The 20,193-nt window shown below is 36.4% G+C and overlaps 2 protein-coding genes across 2 annotated transcripts in view; both read left to right on the top strand.

Annotated features, from left to right (window-relative positions):
* LOC142353897 (broad substrate specificity ATP-binding cassette transporter ABCG2-like) overlaps window positions 1-17,015 on the top strand; it is a 63,421-nt gene extending 46,406 nt beyond the window's left edge. The window contains exons 13-17 of the mRNA XM_075406126.1: window positions 2,733-2,857; window positions 7,446-7,600; window positions 8,007-8,096; window positions 10,628-10,695; window positions 16,345-17,015. Of these exons, the coding sequence (XP_075262241.1) occupies window positions 2,733-2,857; window positions 7,446-7,600; window positions 8,007-8,096; window positions 10,628-10,695; window positions 16,345-16,495 (589 nt within the window). The 3' untranslated portion in view covers window positions 16,496-17,015. The remainder of the gene's footprint in view (window positions 1-2,732; window positions 2,858-7,445; window positions 7,601-8,006; window positions 8,097-10,627; window positions 10,696-16,344) is intronic.
* The window catches only part of LOC142354480 (histone deacetylase 1-like), a 204,995-nt gene that overhangs the window by 145,321 nt on the left and 39,481 nt on the right, over window positions 1-20,193 (top strand). The window lies entirely within an intron of this gene.

The following is a 20,193-nucleotide window of genomic DNA, read 5'->3' as shown; positions in this document are numbered from 1 at the left end:
CCCTTAGGAATAACATGCTCGACGCATATATTGAAGTCCCCTACGATGCCATTTCCGCTTTTCCTGTCGAGATGCCAGAACTATCAAATATCAACACCAATAGTTTAATAGAGGAAAACACCACATTCAGGCAGGAACAATTTCAAAAGGAAACAGAGTTGCAAGAATTGCAACTGAAATTTGAACAACTTAAAATGGAATCACAGAAACCACCTGAGGAGAAGCAACTACCTAACGACTATTGGCGGCGCCAATATGTCGTTGCCCATCAACTCCAAAAAACCAGCAAATCAAACGCGCAAACTTTGCTAAAACGTTCTCCTTGAAACATCTAGAAATAACAAACGCCAACAAAAAACTTGGAGAAAAGAATCTGGAGCTAGGAAAGAAAATAACACAATTAATGAAGGAAAACGATGAACAAAAAACCAAAATTTCCGAGCTCAAAAGGAGGGTTAAAAAGCACAAAAAGCGACAGTCAATGGATAAGGACGAACCAACTGAGGACGATATACAAGAGGTTCTTTTGATCGAAGACGATGGTAACAGTCCGATGCCAAGCCCAGTCATTTTGCCTCCAGAATTTTTTAACTAATATAGCACAACATTATCGCCCTTTGCGATTAATTTTATAGCATACCATTATCGCCCTTTGCGATTAATTTTATAAACTGTCTGAACTTGTAGTAACTCATTCATATGTCCCAAGCGCAATAAAATCATATACGATGCCGTATATTTTTTTCTTTTAGTCATTTTCTTTTCTATCTTAAAATCGGGGTGAGCTGTATTATTACGAGAGCCGTTACAAATGAACGGATAATTAATCCCGCATTAGAGCGAACGTATTTAGGCGCTAATTAACCATTCTTTCGCCGCGCGCTAAACAAACTAACGCTTATTAAGACTACCAGTACACAAGTATTTAAACAACTCAGTTCGACTTATTTAAATGACACAACTTTAGGCCTGGATCTCCACGCTTATATCCAGGACAGAAAATGTACGTTGTTGAACGTAGGCGGCCTGTAAAACCACAGTTTCTTTTGATTTAAATTACTTCTGCTTTTGACAGTTGCAATATGACAGCTGCACTATGAACGTGAGTTTGTGATTCGCTCCCTAACGGCCCAAACGGAGCTGAGAGGAATTAATTGTTTCTCTCAGCGAAGTGGGACGGAATAAAATTAAAGAGACAAATAACAGAGCCAACGACCAGCAGCAGACAACTGCTTCATTTTTCCTACAAACTAAATTTCAAAATTCAAACAGAGAAGAAATTATATAAAAGACTTCTTACTTAGAAGAACATTTTCTAACTTTCAAACAGAACCCGACTTGAAGAAGTTTCAACGACGCACTCACTTAACAACAACACAATCAAGTAACAGCTCAACCCGGTTAAATACTACTCAGTGTAAGCTTGTTTATTTAAACTATCTATTTAATTAATTGAACTTTTCAGCCCCCCAACAGTTTTAAATTGAGACTTATAGCACAGACAGGTCTTAGGGATATATCTTTGCCTTCGATTTGTTATATCTTTTGTCAAGTTTGACTGGCATACATAAAGAGATCTCGTATTGTGTGATCTGTAGCAGCCCAGCCAAATTTGATAGAGTCTGAGGATGACTTTTGTCTAGTGAAGCGAAATGATTGTGTCCATTAACGCTCTCTAGCAGTGATTCCCTGATTTAAGTCAAAATAACATATAACAATGTTTTATTTAGGAACAATTTTTCCGTTTTTCGAATGATATTTTTTATAAACGAATGTGATTATTACAGAAGTTTACCCATAAATCCGGTCACGATCTTGATTTAAGCAAGAAGAGCTTAATGTGAGCCGTAGCTTGAAAAAAGAGATCCGTCGACGAAAACTCTACGACAGTTTTCTGGTCCCCATAGTAAGGTTCCAGATGCTATCATATCACTGCTCGGATTGATAAACAAACCAACGGAACAAAAGTTCAAATTCTGGATCTGTGGCTTCAATTTCAATGCAAAGTGGGTTTTATCACCCTCTTGAATCAACAATATTTTGGCTTGCCAAGTAGTTGCGTATATTCTGGTTGGTAATACAATATCCGCCGTGTGATAATTAATTGGCTTTATTGAAAAATGATATTTTATTAATCTGATCATTTTTAAATGCCGATTAGATAAACACCGAGTAGTAAATAATTAGTTAAAGAGGTATAATTTTAAATGTGAAAAATATCAAAAGGAGTCTGCCGGTTAAAAATAATAACTCGATAACGTCTACCATGATCACTCTGGCCGAATGAATTGGTGAAGAACTTTTTGTCCAAGCGAGCATGAGACTAAGGCTCTACAGACCCCCGTTCAAACCCCGCTTCTGTAACGCGGCTACTCTGTTTTTTTTTAATCAAATTGTTTACTTTTAATTCCTTTTTTTGAAAGTTTAATAGTTTTTCCACAAAAGCTGAACTAGCGTTGGAAAAAACGATTCCACTCTTTTCACTTTGAACAGTAAGCTCTTTTGGACTGTTCTTGAGCAACGCTTGTAAAATACGCTTTTGACGAGATATTAATTTTCAGTTACGTTAAAAAGTTAAGAGTATTATGCCAACAGAAAGGAATTTGAAAATAAAGTAAAGGCACCCCAAGTTAATTGTCACAGTCTTATGTAAATATCAAAGATGAATTTCCTGTCTCAATTGATATTGTTGACTAATATTTTTTGTTTGTTTGTTTGTTTGTTGTTTACAGACACGAGTCAGCAAATGGTTTCTACAGGATATCCTCCTACTTCCTATCCAAGTTCATAATGGATGTCATTCCTCTCAGGACCATTCCCACCATTATATATGCGATACTCCTATACTGGATGACAGGTATGGCAGTAGTGAAAATGGCAGACGTACCAAAGTATAGAAATTTTGTTGCTGATCAAAAACAATTGAGAAAATAGGAATATTGATTTCTGAATGGCTGATTGCTCAGCAAGTTCTCCATGTTTTAAAATAGGATATGAATGTAAACGTAAAATCGCACATAAATTGCAATAAGCCGGAAGAGAAAAATTATTTCGGTTGTGATAGATTCATTTCAAATCCCACGGGATCGATGTAGTAAAAACTATCATCTAGAATTAGTCCAATTGAACGCATAACAGTACTGTGTTTTAAATTTTTTTAAATCTGCAAACATGTAAATTAAACTAACCACTTGGTTAATGTTACATGTTAGAAATTTATTAATCAAACATTATTTTTTTCTAATTTATAACAAACTAAGGTTCGGTTTTCGTAAAATAATCTAATAAAAAATATGTTTAAATCCTGCACCACTTCTGTCTATTGGAACTCTTTCGTGTCGTTTAAGCATTTCCGCTGTAACTTTTTGTTTAAATTTGGTCTTCGACGTTTCTTTTCTAATTGTAATTGGAAGTGTGTTCCATTTTCGAATAAAGTTACGAACAATTGAACCATTACTCCATTTTGACTTACATTTTTGTTCTAAGAAAAGGTTATGGGTTCGTTTGTTTACAATAATAGACACGTTTTCTAAAAATCTGAAATGTTTATTAGAGCGATTTCTTGTTTGTTGGAGAATATTGAAAAATCTATTTAAAGACACCCGTGTTATTTGGAGCTCTGCTGGAAGAATTTTAGTCTCCAGAAGTAGATCTCTGGCAGTATCGTATTTGGTTTTCATAAAGCAAACTTTTTTCCCCCAGTTTATGTGTTTGTTAATTCTGTCAATAGAGTAAGATGGTAAATTTTGAAAAAAAATTGCGCTAAAATCTAAATGAGACAAAACTAGTGATTTAAAAAGATTTATTCTTGTTTTTAGCGGTACCTGATAACGAACCAAATATAATGATCTGATTGCTGAAGCCATTTTACTGATAACCTTATTTAGTTGATTTTGGTATGTCAGTTCCCTATCAATTATTACACCTAAATATCTACATTTTTCAGATGTTTCCAATCGGTGTCCCTTGAAATCGACAGTTTCAATGATCGGCAATTTTTCATTCCTGAACACCATTAACTCCGTTTTTTTCTCATTCAAAGTTAACCTGTTTTGTTTCATATATTGATCTGTCTTGTTGAATGTATCTTCAGCTATTAACTGTAAAATTGCTTCATTCTGTGCATGACATAGAATTGCTGTATCATCGGCAAACTGTAATACATCACAATTCGTTGATACAGCTTCACTGAAATCGTTGACATAAAGTATAAAAATTAGAGGCCCTAAGGCAGTTCCCTGAGGAACACCGTGATTTATGACAACCCAATCTGATTTTGCTATCCGATTTTTTACAAACTGTTTTCTGTCACAAAGGAAAGAGTTTAATAAGATTCTTGCAATTTCTCCAATTCCATACCTTTTCATTTTGTTCATAAAAACATCTATAGATATTGAGTTGAAAGCCTTTGCTAAGTCTAAAAAGAGTGTGACAACAGTTTCCTTTCGTCAACGCATTGGTTTATCTTTTCAGTTAATGAAATGATAGTATCGAGACAGGACTTTTGCTTTTGAAAGCCGAATTGATTCTTGTTAATCAGACCATTAAGAGTTAGATGGTGAGTTAGTTGTTCAAGTAGTATTCGCTCAAAAATTTTTGCTAGAGTTGGTGTGACTGATATGGGTCGATAGTTTTCTGGCTCTAGTCGATCTCACTTCTTATAGACAGGTGTAACATGCGCTGTTTTCAAAATATAAGGAAACGTGTTTTTGTTTATACATTCCTTGACGACAAATTGTAAATGAGTTCCAATAGACAGTTTACTATCTTTTAGCGCCCATGCTGGTACATAGCCCGGTCCGGGAGATTTATGCTTAGGTAGATTATCAATAACATTATACAATTCTTTTCTGGTGACTGGTCGGAAGCTAAATTCCGGTCCATCAAATGTTAGGGAAGAACAATTTGGAGCAACGTCTTTGCCTTTGTATAATCCTAGTCTCGCAAAACAATTATTAAGAACATTGATAGTCTCTCTGTCATCCTCAACAAAATGACTATTTTCCTTTAAATTGTCAATTTTTTCTATTTGGCTGTTGGAATTGATCCTGTTTTTGATGAATTTACATTGTTCTCCTGAAGTTGGTAGCTGCTGGAAAAAAGTCTTTGTGTAATCATCTGCAGCTTTTTTCAGTTTTCTACTCACCGAATTGCGTAAAGATTTGTAAATGTTATAAATCTCTGATTTTGGGTTTTTCTTCCACGCATTAAAGAGACGGTGTTTTTCATTTATGAGACCACGTAATTCTTTTGTCAACCATTGCTTTTGTTGTTTTTTGGTACTACTGTCTACCAACTTCAAGGGTTCATGACAACTCAGTATACTTTCAAAAACTTCAATAACTTTTAAAAACATTTCGTTCGGCTCATTTATCTGGTGCATAGGCGACCAATCTTGCAGCGCAATGTCACGATTAAAATTTGATCTTGAATATTTCTTGGTATAACGTATCAAAAACTGTCTTTTCTTATCACTGTGATCTATTTTTAATGATGACTGATATACTATTGTGAAGTGATCAACTCCAAGAGTCGACTCTAGAACACTGGCTTCAAAAATTTGGTTCTTCGAGATAAAGCAGTGATCAATTAACGAATATTTTTCACCATTTGTCCATGTTGCCTCCGTTTCATTAACGTAACATAGCCCATTGTTTGCTGTGAAAATATCAAGTGACTGTCTACCTTTTGTGCCTAACAAGTTTATATTGTAATCTCCTAATAAAATGAGATTATCTGTATACGAATATACATTTGAGATTTCTACAGTCATTTCATCCAGAAAAAAGTTAGAAAGATTTACATTGGGGCAGTATGCTACATTAATGAGTAGTTTTTGTGTTAAAGGCTTACCAATTTCAATCCACCTTGACTCAAAAAAACTTCTATTGATTGTGTTCAAATCATTTCTCATTTTTGCTTCAAACTGTTTGGGAACCCAAATACCTACCCCTCCACCTCTCTGTACATTAGTTAAAGATGATCTTGGTTGGTGAATGAAGTGATGGCTATTGCACAGATAAAACTCGGGAATGTCAGTTATTTCGTTTATCCATGTTTCGGTAACAACTAGTAATGAGGTTTCATTAAGATTTTTCAAAAAACGAGACAATTGCTCATGTTTATTATTGAGGCTTCTACAATTCATATACCAAAATTTGGGGAACTCCAATTTTCAATTGTTGTTATTCTATCCAAATTTGATGGACCTGGGTTTCTTTCAATGTCACCACATTTTTGTAGAATAACTACGATGGTTATAAGTAGATATTTTATGTTAAATATTTTATGTTTCTCAACCAATCACATCCGTTGAAAATTCTACATTTTGGTACGTCTATTTGTTAAGACGTCGCCGACAGGTGTGTCATCAATCTCTCTGCTGCGTCTGAAATTGCGACACTACAGATGTAAAATGAAAGCATTTTAAAATATGTTAATGCGTTTGCTGTATTGGCCCTTAATTTTCTCAAGAGAGCTTCATAATTGAAAAAGGACCGCTGAGAACAGGCTACTGTTAATACACTGCAGACTGAAAGCCTAATGCTGCTCCGCTGCGATTATGCAAAAACTCATTTATTTGTTTAGAAATTTCAATTCTACGCCACCCCCGGATTTAACTATTCTTCCAAATAGTTATAAGTACAAAAAAAAGAATTATATTTTAAAAAAGTAGACTTTTGGAACTTGAACTAAAATTTTAGTGACTCCTTGGTCTGAGTATTCAAAAGTATTTCTGTAAGTTTTTTTTAGTCCCGAAGCATTCCTTGAAAGACTTCAGTATGCACGAATCATTTCTATCATGCACGTCCTCGACTGTAGTGGCCTTTCTGATCGCAACGTTTTTGCAAAGCTATTAATTAAAATGGTTCAGAAATCTACGTTTTCCCACAAACGTTTATAATTGTGAAAAAATATCTATAAAAGGAAATGAAGGGAAAAAGTAGAAGACATGTATTTATTTTGGAGGAGTGAAGTTTTTTTTTAAAAAAAACTTTTGAATTGTGCAATTTCAAAAATTCAAAAAAAAGAATAATTTTAAATGATTTCCGAGTTCTGAACAGTGACTTTACAATGGAACAATCACGGTTTATGCTTAGCTGGTTGTGCTTAGGTTGGTTGGTCTTTATAAATTAATATTGAGATATTGAAATTATAAATGGATTAATTTATCCCTGAAATAACACGCAACTGTTACTCAGAAGTTTTCCGCAAAAAATGAAAAATGGTTCTTCAAAAGCACCAATGAGAACAAAGCTCGACCGCAACGAATCTTGCAGGATAACCATACGTCTTACAAGATTTTGCAAGATAACCAATTTTTGGGAGAATCTCGCCAGTTCTTGCCAAACAAACATCCGGTCGCGCCCGGGGAAGACAATCGTGTTGTTTTCCAGTTTTGTAAACTCTTCATCTTGTTCGCTGTCAGTTGTTTGTGATTACAGGTCTGAAACCTGAGTTGGACAGTTTCCTGTTGTACATGTTGACTGCATGTCTGGTGGCAGTGTCCAGTTGTTCGGCAGGACTGGCTGTGTCTGCCACTTTCAATGTCATCCCAGTCGCCATTCTCTCTGTCACCACCACCTATGTACTAATGCTAGTAAGTAAACAACATAAACAACAACAAAACAACAACACACTTCGAATATTACCCAAGTCGAAGTTTACCCCCTTGATTACCCCCAAACTGATGTAAAGAGTAAGGGCGTAACTGTCTGGGGGGATAAAACGATGTAAGACCAAACTACTCCCAAAAAGATGTAAGATTAAGGGGTGTATATACAGACAGTTGACTTGATTTATCACCCAAGCTGAGAGGTTGACTTATGTTGAACCTTACTAGGAGGTCGACCGTGTATTTACGGTAGGGAAATACCCCCAAGGTCGACTTTATAAGTCTTTTCGTAAAGTCGACCTCTCAACTGGGGCAACGAATCTTGTAATGGAATAATAGGCTTTTGTTTATATTGTTAGGTTATGTTTATTTTTGTTGTTTGTTTGTTTAGATGTTTGGTGGGTTCTACATAGATGTTGACAACATCCCCATCCCACTGACTTATCTGCAGTACTTGAGTGTCATCAGATATGGAATATCTGTTAGTCTATTACTCAGTCACTTCGTATTATTGCGCTATACTTTTTCCGACCTGTACGTGATTAACAATTTAATCAAACATGAAACATTTATTATCAGCAAAACAGTTAATAATCATGAGAACGTGATCGCATCGGATCGGAGCGCTCCTCAGCTGAAGGCTTTGTTCATCCGACGGTCCTTCAGCTGCAGGTAAGATCCTCTGGATTGCACTTCAGTCTGCGGTCAGCTTTGTTTGAACAAAGCTCAGTCACAGGTACTCACCTAAGCACATGGACTACACATAAACTGTACTTCAGTCACAATTACTCGTAAAGAAACTGCACCTCAGCCTCAAGTACTCATAGATGGAACGCACCTCAACCGCAGGTACTCATACATTGGGTGCAGCTCAGCCACAGGTACTCGTAAATGGACTGCTCGTTGGCCGTAGGTTTGCCTACTTCGCCGACTGCATGTCAGCCGCAAGTTTTTGCACATCGACATCAGCTAAGCCGCATGTTTTCATAATTGGACTGCGCTTCAGTTCCAGATGGATTCAGCCCTTGGCAGGCGTACCTGGACTCAGATTCAGCCGCAGGTGCTTATACATTGACTACACCTCAGCCTAAAGTGTACTCGTTTATGGACTGCACCTCAACCACAGGTACTCGTACTAGGAGTGTATTTGAGCCCAGGTAGACTGCACTTCAGCCCTTTGTACGCGTACTTGTACTTCACCTCAGCCACGGTTACTCCTAAAGGGACTATACCTCAACCTCAGGTACACTACAACTCAACCCCAGGTGTACTACACCTCAGCCCCGGGTGGAATGCACCTCAGCCCCAGGTACGCTTACCTGTACTTCACTTGAACCGCAGGTATACATAACTGGCTGCAGCTCAATTGAAGGTACACGTTTATGGAATTCACCTCAGCTGTAGAAACATAGCGTGTCTGGAATACACCTAAGCGACAAGTACTTTTACATAGACTGCATCCAGTTGTGGTACTCGTGTGATACACGAGATTTCACAGTTGTAGTTGGGTAGCTGGGCATGATCGTGGGAATCATGCAGAGGCCTTGATACTGGCCCCACACTCAGTTCCCGCTTGGGAACAATCACTCATACCCGCAAGGCCAAAAATACCCGCCTCAATTAGGCATAAACTACAAGCCTCTGTGTTTTCAGTGCACACGCCGACTGCGCTTCCTCTGAAAGGGGGGACTGGTTGCCGGTGTGCACTGAGGGTTCCTCTTTTTCATTTTCTCAAAATATTCTATTTTTACGTTTCGTTATTATCATCAAAACCAACGGCGAATTTTTGTACTGCCAGTGCACAAGCTGGTTGCTTTGGAGGAAAAGCAACCAGCTTTTCGGCTGCCGTAGTTCCACTGGGGTGCCTGTTTCTTTCTTTCTTTCTTTCTTTCTTTCTTTCTTTCTTTCTTTCTTTCTTTCTTTCTTTTCTCTCTCCCCCCCTCTTCTCTCCGTTTTTCTCCCTCTCTGGCTCCCTCTTTCTTTCGCCGAATACTTAACAAAAACCCATTAAACTAAACTCCACCACCAAAAATCACATCCATAGATTCCTTCCAAGCCAATCTCACTGCCTCCATCCTCCAGACAAGTAATTAACATAAACCACCAGAAACCAAAGAAAATACTAAAGTCAAGTGAAAGCCAAAGTGAAAGCGCGGTTTAAAAGGTGGCGCAACTTACCACCTGGGAAATCGCAATTTGCAGTTCACTTCTAATTGAACACATTAAAAAGAAAAAAAACAAAAAAGCAAAGTACTCGTATGAATAGCACAGTTGAAGACTCCATCCCACAAAGTTGTTATCCTTCGTTATCCTCCACATTTTTTTCGTGACCGGAGACTGTTAGCACCATCAGCTAATTTCAGAATCAGATATGGCTTGAACCAGATAGGTTCATATGCAACTCAGCAAAAGTAAAAGTCATATTTGGATGTTTGTTGGACACCATGAAAGATAAATGTTTGATTTGCCATTCCGCTGATGTCTATATTCCGCTTAAACATCTGGCCGAGACAAAGAAACAACGGCCATTTTGAATAGTTATTAATTCAATTGTTATTTCAGTAGATTGATTTCACGTACCAATGGCCCACTTACATCATGCTTTGGAAAATTTTTTGGGGGCTATAGTTTAAACTTGCAAACTTTTCATAAACCCCGATCGAGGTGTCAACGATGAAAGTTGCTAAAAATCAAAGAAATGCGGTAAGTGCGGTGAAAAGATGTAAGAATTGCGGTTATTAGCGTTGAATGCAGTGAATGCGGTGAACAAAATGTCACCGCTAAGAATCGGGAGTCTTACAAGAATTCACTGCTTTCACCGCATTTATCGTTAAAAGATGCGGCCGCTTTGCGATGAAAATTTTTTCAACGCTATTCACCGCAATTCTTGCATATTTTTGTTTTGACAAAACCTCGACCAAAGAAATAAGTGTAAATGAATATTTTTGTATCAATGCGTAAACTGAGTACTAAAAACAAATGTGTTGAGAGGGACAAATGATACTTTTTTAGGCCATCCAAATAGTGGAGTTGAGAGATGAAGTGTTCACAAATTCAGGAGAAGATGGAACAAATATCACGTGAGTAAATTATTATGAACAAACCGAGTGAGATATTGGCTTTATTTACAAAGTGAAACACAGAGATAGAGTAAAAATTCAACATTTAATAAATGAAAGATTTTTTCATAGATATATGCTCGAACCAAATGTTCAGCCATCTTTTTAGTTAAAGAATCTTTTCAAAGGTTAATATTTTATAATATTGTTGTTGATGTTGTTAAAATTTGGGATCTTTTCAGTTTGTGCCCCCCCAGCTTATTGGTCGCATATTATTTGCACCACCCCCCCCCCCCGACGCACGTGCCATATTTTTTACAATGCAATGTCACGTGCTCTGTAACTGGGGGCGCATAACGTACTGGGGAGCACAAACGAAAAAGATCCAAAATTTGTTTCAGAAGGCCCCCTGAGTTGTTAAAATAGGCAAAAATTTGTCGGTTGTAAGCTTTTTTAATTTTTTCGATCAGTGAATGAAAAATAAGCGAGAATTCAACTTTGACAAAGAATTTTTGCCTTCCTGCGGCTACATAATTAAGTTTTCTATTGATTAGAAGTTGCCTCAGTTTCACAATTCTATCCATCCAATTGTTACCATCACAATTTTATTTCAAACTCCGATTGATGCTAAGAATCCACAATAACAGTAAATAACAATAATAAGAAAAACAATTGTGTTTGGGAATCAATCAAAAAATTTTAGTGAATCTAGTGAATCTCAATGACTATTCAAATGAGTTGATCAATTATCTTTAAAATTTCAATCTATGATAGGCGAAACCATCTAAAATTGTTTTACAGCCCCGGAATGAAATTCTTTGATTCGATACGAGGATTAGATATCTTTTAATAACTTCTGTACTTGATTTCGAATTACGATGTGAACGTATAACCGTGAAGCCATCCTTGCCCCATTACCAAGAAATCAATTATGATCGCAGTATGAACCAGCAGACATATCTTTTTCTGCCAATTAGGTTTTTAAATGATGTCATTCCCCGGCGTCAAATTGAGATTCACCCAAAACACTGAGGTAATATTTTTGCAGCTTGGTGCTAACAAATAGGTGTATCTATATGACTCAAATTTTGATGTTTTCTGAAAAAAAGCTTATAACTAAAAATGGTTTTTATTAACAAAATGCAATACATTTTATGTACTTTCAAAATCTATTTCTAAATGGCCACACAATTGCATATTAAGGTTTTAGCGCACCTAGAGTCAAAAAAGGACTGAGCATGGGATAAAATATACGTTTTTATCATCTGACTACATTATGAATTTATGACACCAGTAAATGTTTTATTAGTCGTGTATTGACTCAAACGATTTTATGTTCATTCGTTCTATCGAAATTCCACGAAATAGGATCATTATACAACTTTTCAACTTTTTGTATGGTTTTCATAAGTTTTTTTATAACCAATGAGCAATTATGCACATAATATATGAACTAAAATGATTACTAAGAATCTTATATGATCTTTTATAAAACTAATTTAATTGTATGATGTGCGAACCGGAAACGTCTTGATGGAAAAATCTCTACTTGCTTGCTTTTCAGTTTCTTGTTTGATCGTCTAACTACTAAATGTATGAGTGTCTTTTGTGTCAGCAGTAACTTTAGTTCGAAGGATCAAAACTGATAAAACATCGAAAAGTCCTTGAAAAAGGAATCGTTGTTTGAACGGACCTTCTTGAGAAAAAATTTCGTTTCTAATTTCCTTTTTGAGGAAAAATTGTGATTTTAGTATTCAAAATCTTTCAGAGCCTAAGCTAACTCTAATGAGGTTAGAAAACTGTTGAGGAAAGATGGTACGTTTTTTCTCTCCAATTCCATTATTGTTCCTGCTGTGTAGAGTTGCTCTATCGGAAAGATGTTTCTTACCAGAGTTAGCGCACCCAATAAAAGCACAACTGTAAACTCTACGCTTGAAAATAGAGTGTGTGGGTGTTTTCAAAAATACAAAAGCTCAAGAAAGTTAACAAATTCTGCTTACTGTTAAATTCACAGTAAACAAGTGACGTTATGGAAATTTGCAGACTGCTATTATAATTAACTTCAACCAATCAAAATAGCTGTTTTGACAAGTAAAACATAACCGACCAACGTCGGGTGAATTGGACTCAAACGAAAGGCAAATGGTTGGCTTCGCCAGTGGCTAGATAGGCTTTAGTGGGGCTAGATTTAGCTTACTTGAAGGGGCGTAAGGTGAGCGCAGCGGGTGAGGGAGGAGGTGCAACGGGAAGATTGATGGGGCAACGGTGGGGGACGTGTTCTTTGGCTGCACGGGGCCACTTCCTTACGGCGTGAGCGATGTCGAGTGTGGGGATTGGGGGAGGGGAGCGAAGTGAGGGGGGTGTGTAGCGGGACAAACTTTAAGAACTGCCCTTCATACCATCAGTATACGTTTTCAAAACAGTTTCTGTGAATCACATACTTGAAGAGTAGTGAGTTGAAAGGTTCTGAGAGAACTTAAAGAACTCTGGGCGCTACCTGTTTATCTCGCTTTTGAGGACCGAAAAGTCAAATGGGTCGGACGAAAAATTGGACAAGCAAAAAATGGCATACAAAGACCACAGGACTAATAAAATTTCTACAAACTTCCTTTGAAAGCAATTATTCACTTGACTAGGAGTTTCAATAAAGCATAAAAAAAACAAAAAATTAAAAACTGAAAGCTTTAAAAACTAAAAACCTCAAAAACAGATCAATTTAAGCTGAACAACACAATTCTGTTTCGAGCGGTAGTAAGTAATTGCTACTAGGTCTCTTTTGTTTTAATTAATTCAATGGCAGTTCCAGTTATTTTTACTTTGACCTATTGGAAAGAGAAAATTTGAACCTGTGTAAGAGAAACTCTGTTTAAAATCAGAGTTGGTCTATCTACAATCTTCAACGAAACCTAGCTTGTTTTCAAATTAATATAAATCTAGTTTGTTAACGAAGTAATTAATATAAACCTAGCTAGTCAAATTAATAAAACTAGTTAGTCAAATTATCGAAACCTAGCTTGTTTTCAAAATTCAAATTATAAGCGTTCCCGCAATTCTGGTAGTTGATTATTCAGCTCTTGACCTGATATGACACTTGTTTCGATTGACAGTTTTTTTCCAATGTGGGAGAACGCTCTTTTTAAGTGGCTCGGGTCAAAAAAGTCTTTAGACGTTTTTTGTTCTGGTCATAGGCAATTTACCCAGGTTGAGGTGCCAGACTGAAAGTCGATATGTCCAGACCGTCCCAGACGGAAAGTGTCTATGTCCAGACCCTCCCAGACGGAAAGTGCCTATGTCCAGACTTTCGTGCGTTCAAAATTTTTTGTGCGTTCATCGTGCGTTCAAAACTCCCTATGTCCAGACTTTCGTGCGTTCAAAATCTTATATGACCAGACTTTAGTGCGTTCCAAATTAAAATTCGTGCGCTGATTTGTGCGTTCAAAAACACCTATGTCCAGACTTTCGTGCGTTCAAACGTGCTTATGTTCAGACTTTCGCGCGTTCAAAATCTTATATGACCAGACTTTAGTGCGTTCTAAATGAAAAATCGTGCGCTCATTTGTGCGTTCATGTCCAGACTATCGTGCGTTCAAAAACACCTATGTCCAGACTTTCGTGCGTTCAAAAATGCGTATGTCCAGACTTTCGTGCGTTCATGTTCAGATAACGTTTTTATAATGTATTCGTTTCAAATATAGATACGTTAGGGTGATGGTTGTGATGAAGTGCCCAAACAGTTCCTACATTTTGTTTAATAAAAGATGTTCGATGAAAGCATTGGCTGAAGGGGCTGCCAGCGACCTAGTTATTAAAGTATGATTTGCTTTGCAACTTCAGCAAGGGTTTATAATTCTAGGTAGGAAATTGTTTTAAACAAAGCAAAATGTTGGATGCGAATTTTCCTGCGTTCGATGTTTTGTAACTTTTGAACTCAAGTGAGTTGAGGTTTTCTTGGTAGAAAGCTTTCACTTGAGTGAGCACTCTATTAAGAGTGTTTAGTCAAACATGGACTCATTAGTTTTTGGCATTCTTGTTTCCATTCGAAAAAAAATTTTGTGCGCTCCGAGTCACAATGTCCAGACTTTCGTGCGTTCAAAATTGCTTATGTCCAGACCATCGTGCGTTCAAAATTGCATATGTCCAGACTATCGTGCGTTCATTTTCGTTTCCAGACCGTGTAATTTTGAACGCACGACGCCACCTTGTGCGTTCATTTCGGTCTGGACATATCCACTTTCGGTCTGGGACCTCAACCTGGGTACATCTCAATTGTGTCGGACGAGAAGTAATTTCGAGCAAAAGTGTGTTTGATCAGATATTAATTGGAAGTACAGTGGGTGTAACCGAAGACAATTTGGGAAAATCGTGAGGCCTAGTGAAATCTCGAGTGTAAATTTCTCTTGGAAGTGACTATTTCCAGCGCAAGAGGTTCTGCTCATAGACGATTGCGAGAGCAAATAGTTTTGATCAGAAACGTTTTTGAGAGTAATGGGTTTTTGTTTTAGACCTTTTCAACCAATATGGGGCTTGATCGGAGACAAATTGGGCGCGAGTGGGTCTGATCAGAGACCATGTTTATCTTAAGTACCTCTGATTGGACCAAATATCTGAAAAATTTCCAGAAAAGAATTTCTTGTTAACTATACACTGTTGTTGATTCTGCAGAAAGCGCACAGTAGAAATTTTCTGGTTACATAACCTAGTCGTTTTTTTGGCTGAGATCAAAACTAATAGTTCCAATCGCTTGCACCGGAATCATGCAATAATGAAAAAAAAAATCATTACTTAAAATTTACAGCTTTTTGGGCACTATTTGCCCAGTGTAATTGAACTTCTTTTAAACTGTTCTGCAAAACCATGAAGTAATGGTTACGTGACCCAGCTTGAAGTCACTGAGAACTTCTGGCGTTTTTCGAGAACCGCGAAGCGGTTCGAGATATTAAGTCAGAATTTCGAAGTGACTTCTGCAGAGTCACTTAACCATGCTTAAAACACTAAACGCGCACGTTTTAAAATGACGAAAGTCAACGGAAGTCAACTTCTGGCTAAGTAGCAACTTCCGGTATTTTAACTTCTGTCACTTCAGACTTTCGGCCTTTTAAAAATGTGAACGTGAGTGTTTTAATTATAGTTTATGTGACTCTGCTTAACGTCACCAACAACTTCTGAAGTTTATCGAGAAACGCGTAGCGACATGATTTCTGCATAGTCACGTAGCCTTGCATGAAACTGCAGTTTTCAAAATGGCGAATGTCATTGAAAGTCTGGTCATGTAATTTCAGCGTTTTACAAAGGACACGTTTGTTTTAACTTTTATGAGATTAATGTATACGGATACTATAAGAATGTTCTTATCAGAAACATTTGGGTCTTTCCCATTATAGCCCCCATGAAATTATAGTGCCTCATTTTGGCTATAATGGGAAAGACCCAAACATTTGAGCGCATAATAGTCTGATGAGAAACGGTATAGCGCATGTAGGTCTGATGAGAATTCAATTCGAACACACCTCTTGCTCATGGAAATTTCGAGCGTTTCCGAATCTGATCAGAGATCATTTTGTTACGTCATCTTGTCCTTCCGTGATTATGCTCAATCTACTAAGAATAATCTACTAATAGATTGTTGCTTCCAGCAGATACCGAAATAACGTTTAGGAAAATTTCTTTTAGGAAGAGTGGGGAGGACTATCTTGTGGATGCAGGAATCAAGTTCGGCACAGATTGGGACTACTGGCAGAATCAAGTGGGTCTCACTTGCATCATGGTGGGGTCTCTACTCATCACATACATCAGACTCAGACTCATCAAAAAACTCAAATAGACGAGACAGGTCAAAAGAAGAAAGAAAACAGAAGGACGTACAATTTCTTTCTTGACACTTAGATATGAATATTCAATTTTTAGTCAACATTTTAGTTTCGAGATATATGAAAGCGGATTGTAGGGTCTTGAATTATGTTTCTTCGTCAATATTGTACAACTAAGCGTTTTGATTGTTTAATAGTAGTCATTTGCTTTGCATAGCTCAAATTCGAAATTAATCAACAGGTAGTCCTGGTATTCTGGAACAAAATTTTAAAAACTTTAAAATTTTGAAGAATTAAAATTGTCTGAAACGGTTCTTGGGCAGGGATTCAAATATCATAAACCTTTCTCTTCCTTTAACCGACATAACCCGTTTTTGAAGGTGCATTGCGCTTGGCTTATTTTTGCATCGATCTTAACTAATTTTGTCTTTCTTATAGTTGATCTTTCATAACCAACTGTTTAATTTTTGAATTACCTTAATTTATTCATATTCTTGGCATAATTTGGCATATTTTAATATTTTTTACGATTCAGTGTCTCTTATAGTTCATCCTGCATAACTAAGCGTTATTTTTTTGCATCGTTTCTAATTTTTTTAATTTTTAAAGATACACTTACGATACAATATTAGAAGGTGAATTTTTGACCTCAAAATATGCTTAAGAAAATAGAAAGCAAGAAAAAGCAGGAATCGGCGGTAAGAGGGTTTGGGTTGGTGCCATGATGGAGGCGTTGGTGAAGAAATTGAGTTTATATTTTCGCAAACCAACTCAAATCAACTGATTTGACGGACTCACCAACGCGTAAGAATTTGAGATTTTGAATTCCAATTTACGAAGCACATATTCTTAGGAAAAGTCGGTTTGGGTGGTACGGTGGGAGAAGAGGTGACAGTCATCCACTAGGTCAGTGCTGGGTAGTGTATCAGAGACAGAATAAGTGCTAGAGGAACGCGTAGAAACGCCTCTATTGCGTAAGATCTACGCCTTCAAACACCAAACTTATGGAAGCATATTCTCATAAATGGCAATTTGTGTAAGACTTAGGCTTCAAAATCTCAAACTGTTTAAGATCCATAGTGAGAAACTCAAAAATTTTGAAAGACGTAGGCTTTAAAAATTTTTTAAAAGTTATGTAAGATCTAAGTTTAGAAACGTCAACGCTAAATTACATCCACAGTTAATTACGCAAAAGAAGTACAAATTTATTGCTATCGTTTTTTATTTTTTTCGATAGTATGCGGGTTACAAGATCTATATAACAAGAAATTTTATTGTCAAATTGTCAAATTTATTTTTTTATATAGATAAAAACCCCGCCTTGGTTTTGCAAAAAAAGCATTTCAAGAGCCTTAAATTTTGAAGAATTCGAATAATCTGAAGCAATTTATTTGTGTGCCGGTTTTCTGATATCACATAATTTTGTCTGAGTTATTTTTTTTAAAATGGAGCGCGCTTGGCGTAATTTTCCATGACAAAGCGTTAGGATTTTGCCTTAATAACTTTTAGGGGATGTATCAATTCATGAAGTTTAAATTAAAAATGAAGTTTAAATCAAAAATATGAGTATAAAGCGAGAAAACATGAATGGTGGGTTCTAATGATGTCATAATAGCACCAAATTAGAAAAAAGTTTCACTGCGCTACAGCAGTAGAGCTGTGCTGCAGAAACGCTTAAAATCATGAGAACTATGTATGATGAACGCTTGGAAACCCCAACATCATCCATGACCTACGCCTAAAGACGCCAAATTTAAATATAATCTGCTCGCAAAAACTACTATTTAAGTAAACTACAAATACTTAAACTGTTCAAGATGTATGACTATAAACGCAAATAACTTGCAAGATCCACCTATTAAACGCTAGAATTATGTACAATGTGGGTTTGGAAACGCCAGAAAAACAAGATCTACATTTAAATACACAAACGAAGTACTGGTCTATTTCGATTGGTTTTCACTATTTCGTTAATATGCGGGTAACAAGATAGTTTAGCCTCACATGTGAGTTTTTTTGAAGCAGATCAAAAGCAGGACCTGGTTTTGCAAAAAACACATTTCGAAAGCTGTAAATTTAGATGAATTGACGTAAAATTGAAGCTTTGCGAAGGTTTTCTACAGTAGAAACATTGGAATTATGATCAATCCTTGAATACGGAAAACCATAAGGCAAGGAAACAATTTGAAAAGCAAAATTTTTGTGTTATCTAAGCTTGTAATTGTATATTTGATGTAGGATAATCGAAAACTATTGTGGACAACTTGACAATTTTCAAGCATCATCTAACAAATTTTTTCTATTAAAGCCGTTGAGTTAGGACCTTGACTTGAACCCATTCACTCTAATGATCTGTGAGTAAACTCGGATTTTTCCTAATTATTTCAACTTCTTATACATAATAGTTTTCATTCATCATACATAATTACATAATTTTGCCTTTGCCCACTTTAATTCTGATAACATTTATTGCCCACAGAGGAAAATAACCAAGATTGAATAAAAAGGTCACCCTAAAAAAACATCAAGCATTTGGCAAAGTTCGCGATGTCAGTTTTGACGATATTTTCTTTTTCGTGATCCTCGGTCTGTCTTCGACACCAGTTTTATAACTAATTAGCACGGATTAGGTTGTGATGTCCAGTCCACACCTAAATAATTGCGAAAGGGTTAGGAGAGTGTATTGATAAAACTACAATGCATGTAATCTTTTAATTTCACTCCTTTTACACTCTCTCTAAAAAGTGTAAATCTTAGCGATTTTCAAAAAAAACCCTTACTTATACTAATGTAATAGATATTTCAAAAATTTTACAATCTTTCGCCATTTCTACTCGGTTTATGGAAAATTTACAAAATTGATAGAGATATAACCTATTTTAAAACTCCTCTGGGTTTGAATTATTTTTCACCTTTATTTACTCAATTGAGATAGATATACCTTATTTCTTTACTATTTTTACAGTTGTAGTCAATTTAACGTAATCCTCACACTTATTAGCTTCTCCGAGATAGGTTGATAGATACTTTATTACTTTACCCGTGCTGAGAAACTGCGATGCAATCGGCGCAAGAAGCGTCATTTTTTGTCGAAGTTTGTTGATTTCATCGGCTTTGCATTTAGGAACTGTCGATTATGGTCATTTTGTTGGTATTGTCGGTATTTAATTTATGAAGTGTCGATTAGCGCAATTTTTTGTTGGTATTTTATGTAAGAAGTGTCGATGATAGTCGTGTTTTGTCAGTATCGTCAGTTTTAATTTGATTTAAATACAAAAGAAGAAGGAAAAATAAGCGAGAGGTGGTGCAATAGAGAAAAAGGTGGTAATGAATCTTGTTTTGTAGGTTCGGATCCAGACAAAGACTGTCCGTTTTGTAAGACTTTAAAACGGAAAAAACCAACGCTTCTTATGTTTTAATACCGACCAGAACCGATCAAAACGACGAAAAAAATTTGAGGGTTTTGAGTGGTTTTGGATTAGTAAAGCCAACTAAAACCGACAATGTCTTATGTTTGAACTCAACGAAGTTCTCAACACAGGCCATCATATGCCAGGTCGAGTATATTAATAAAAATGCCATCCTTATTTTAAAAATTGTAAGAAATGTGAGAATACTTATAGAGAAAAATTGGGAGAATTGAAAATTGTCGGAATACTTTTTGTTTTACTCATCTCCAATTTGGAGTGGATTCACAAAATTTCTTATTTTT

The sequence above is a fragment of the Convolutriloba macropyga genome, chromosome 15 (genome assembly GCF_964194025.1).
Source record: "Convolutriloba macropyga chromosome 15, txConMacr16.3, whole genome shotgun sequence".
NCBI classification, from domain to species: domain Eukaryota; kingdom Metazoa; phylum Xenacoelomorpha; order Acoela; family Convolutidae; genus Convolutriloba; species Convolutriloba macropyga.
This window is presented reverse-complemented; position numbering and strand designations above follow the sequence as displayed.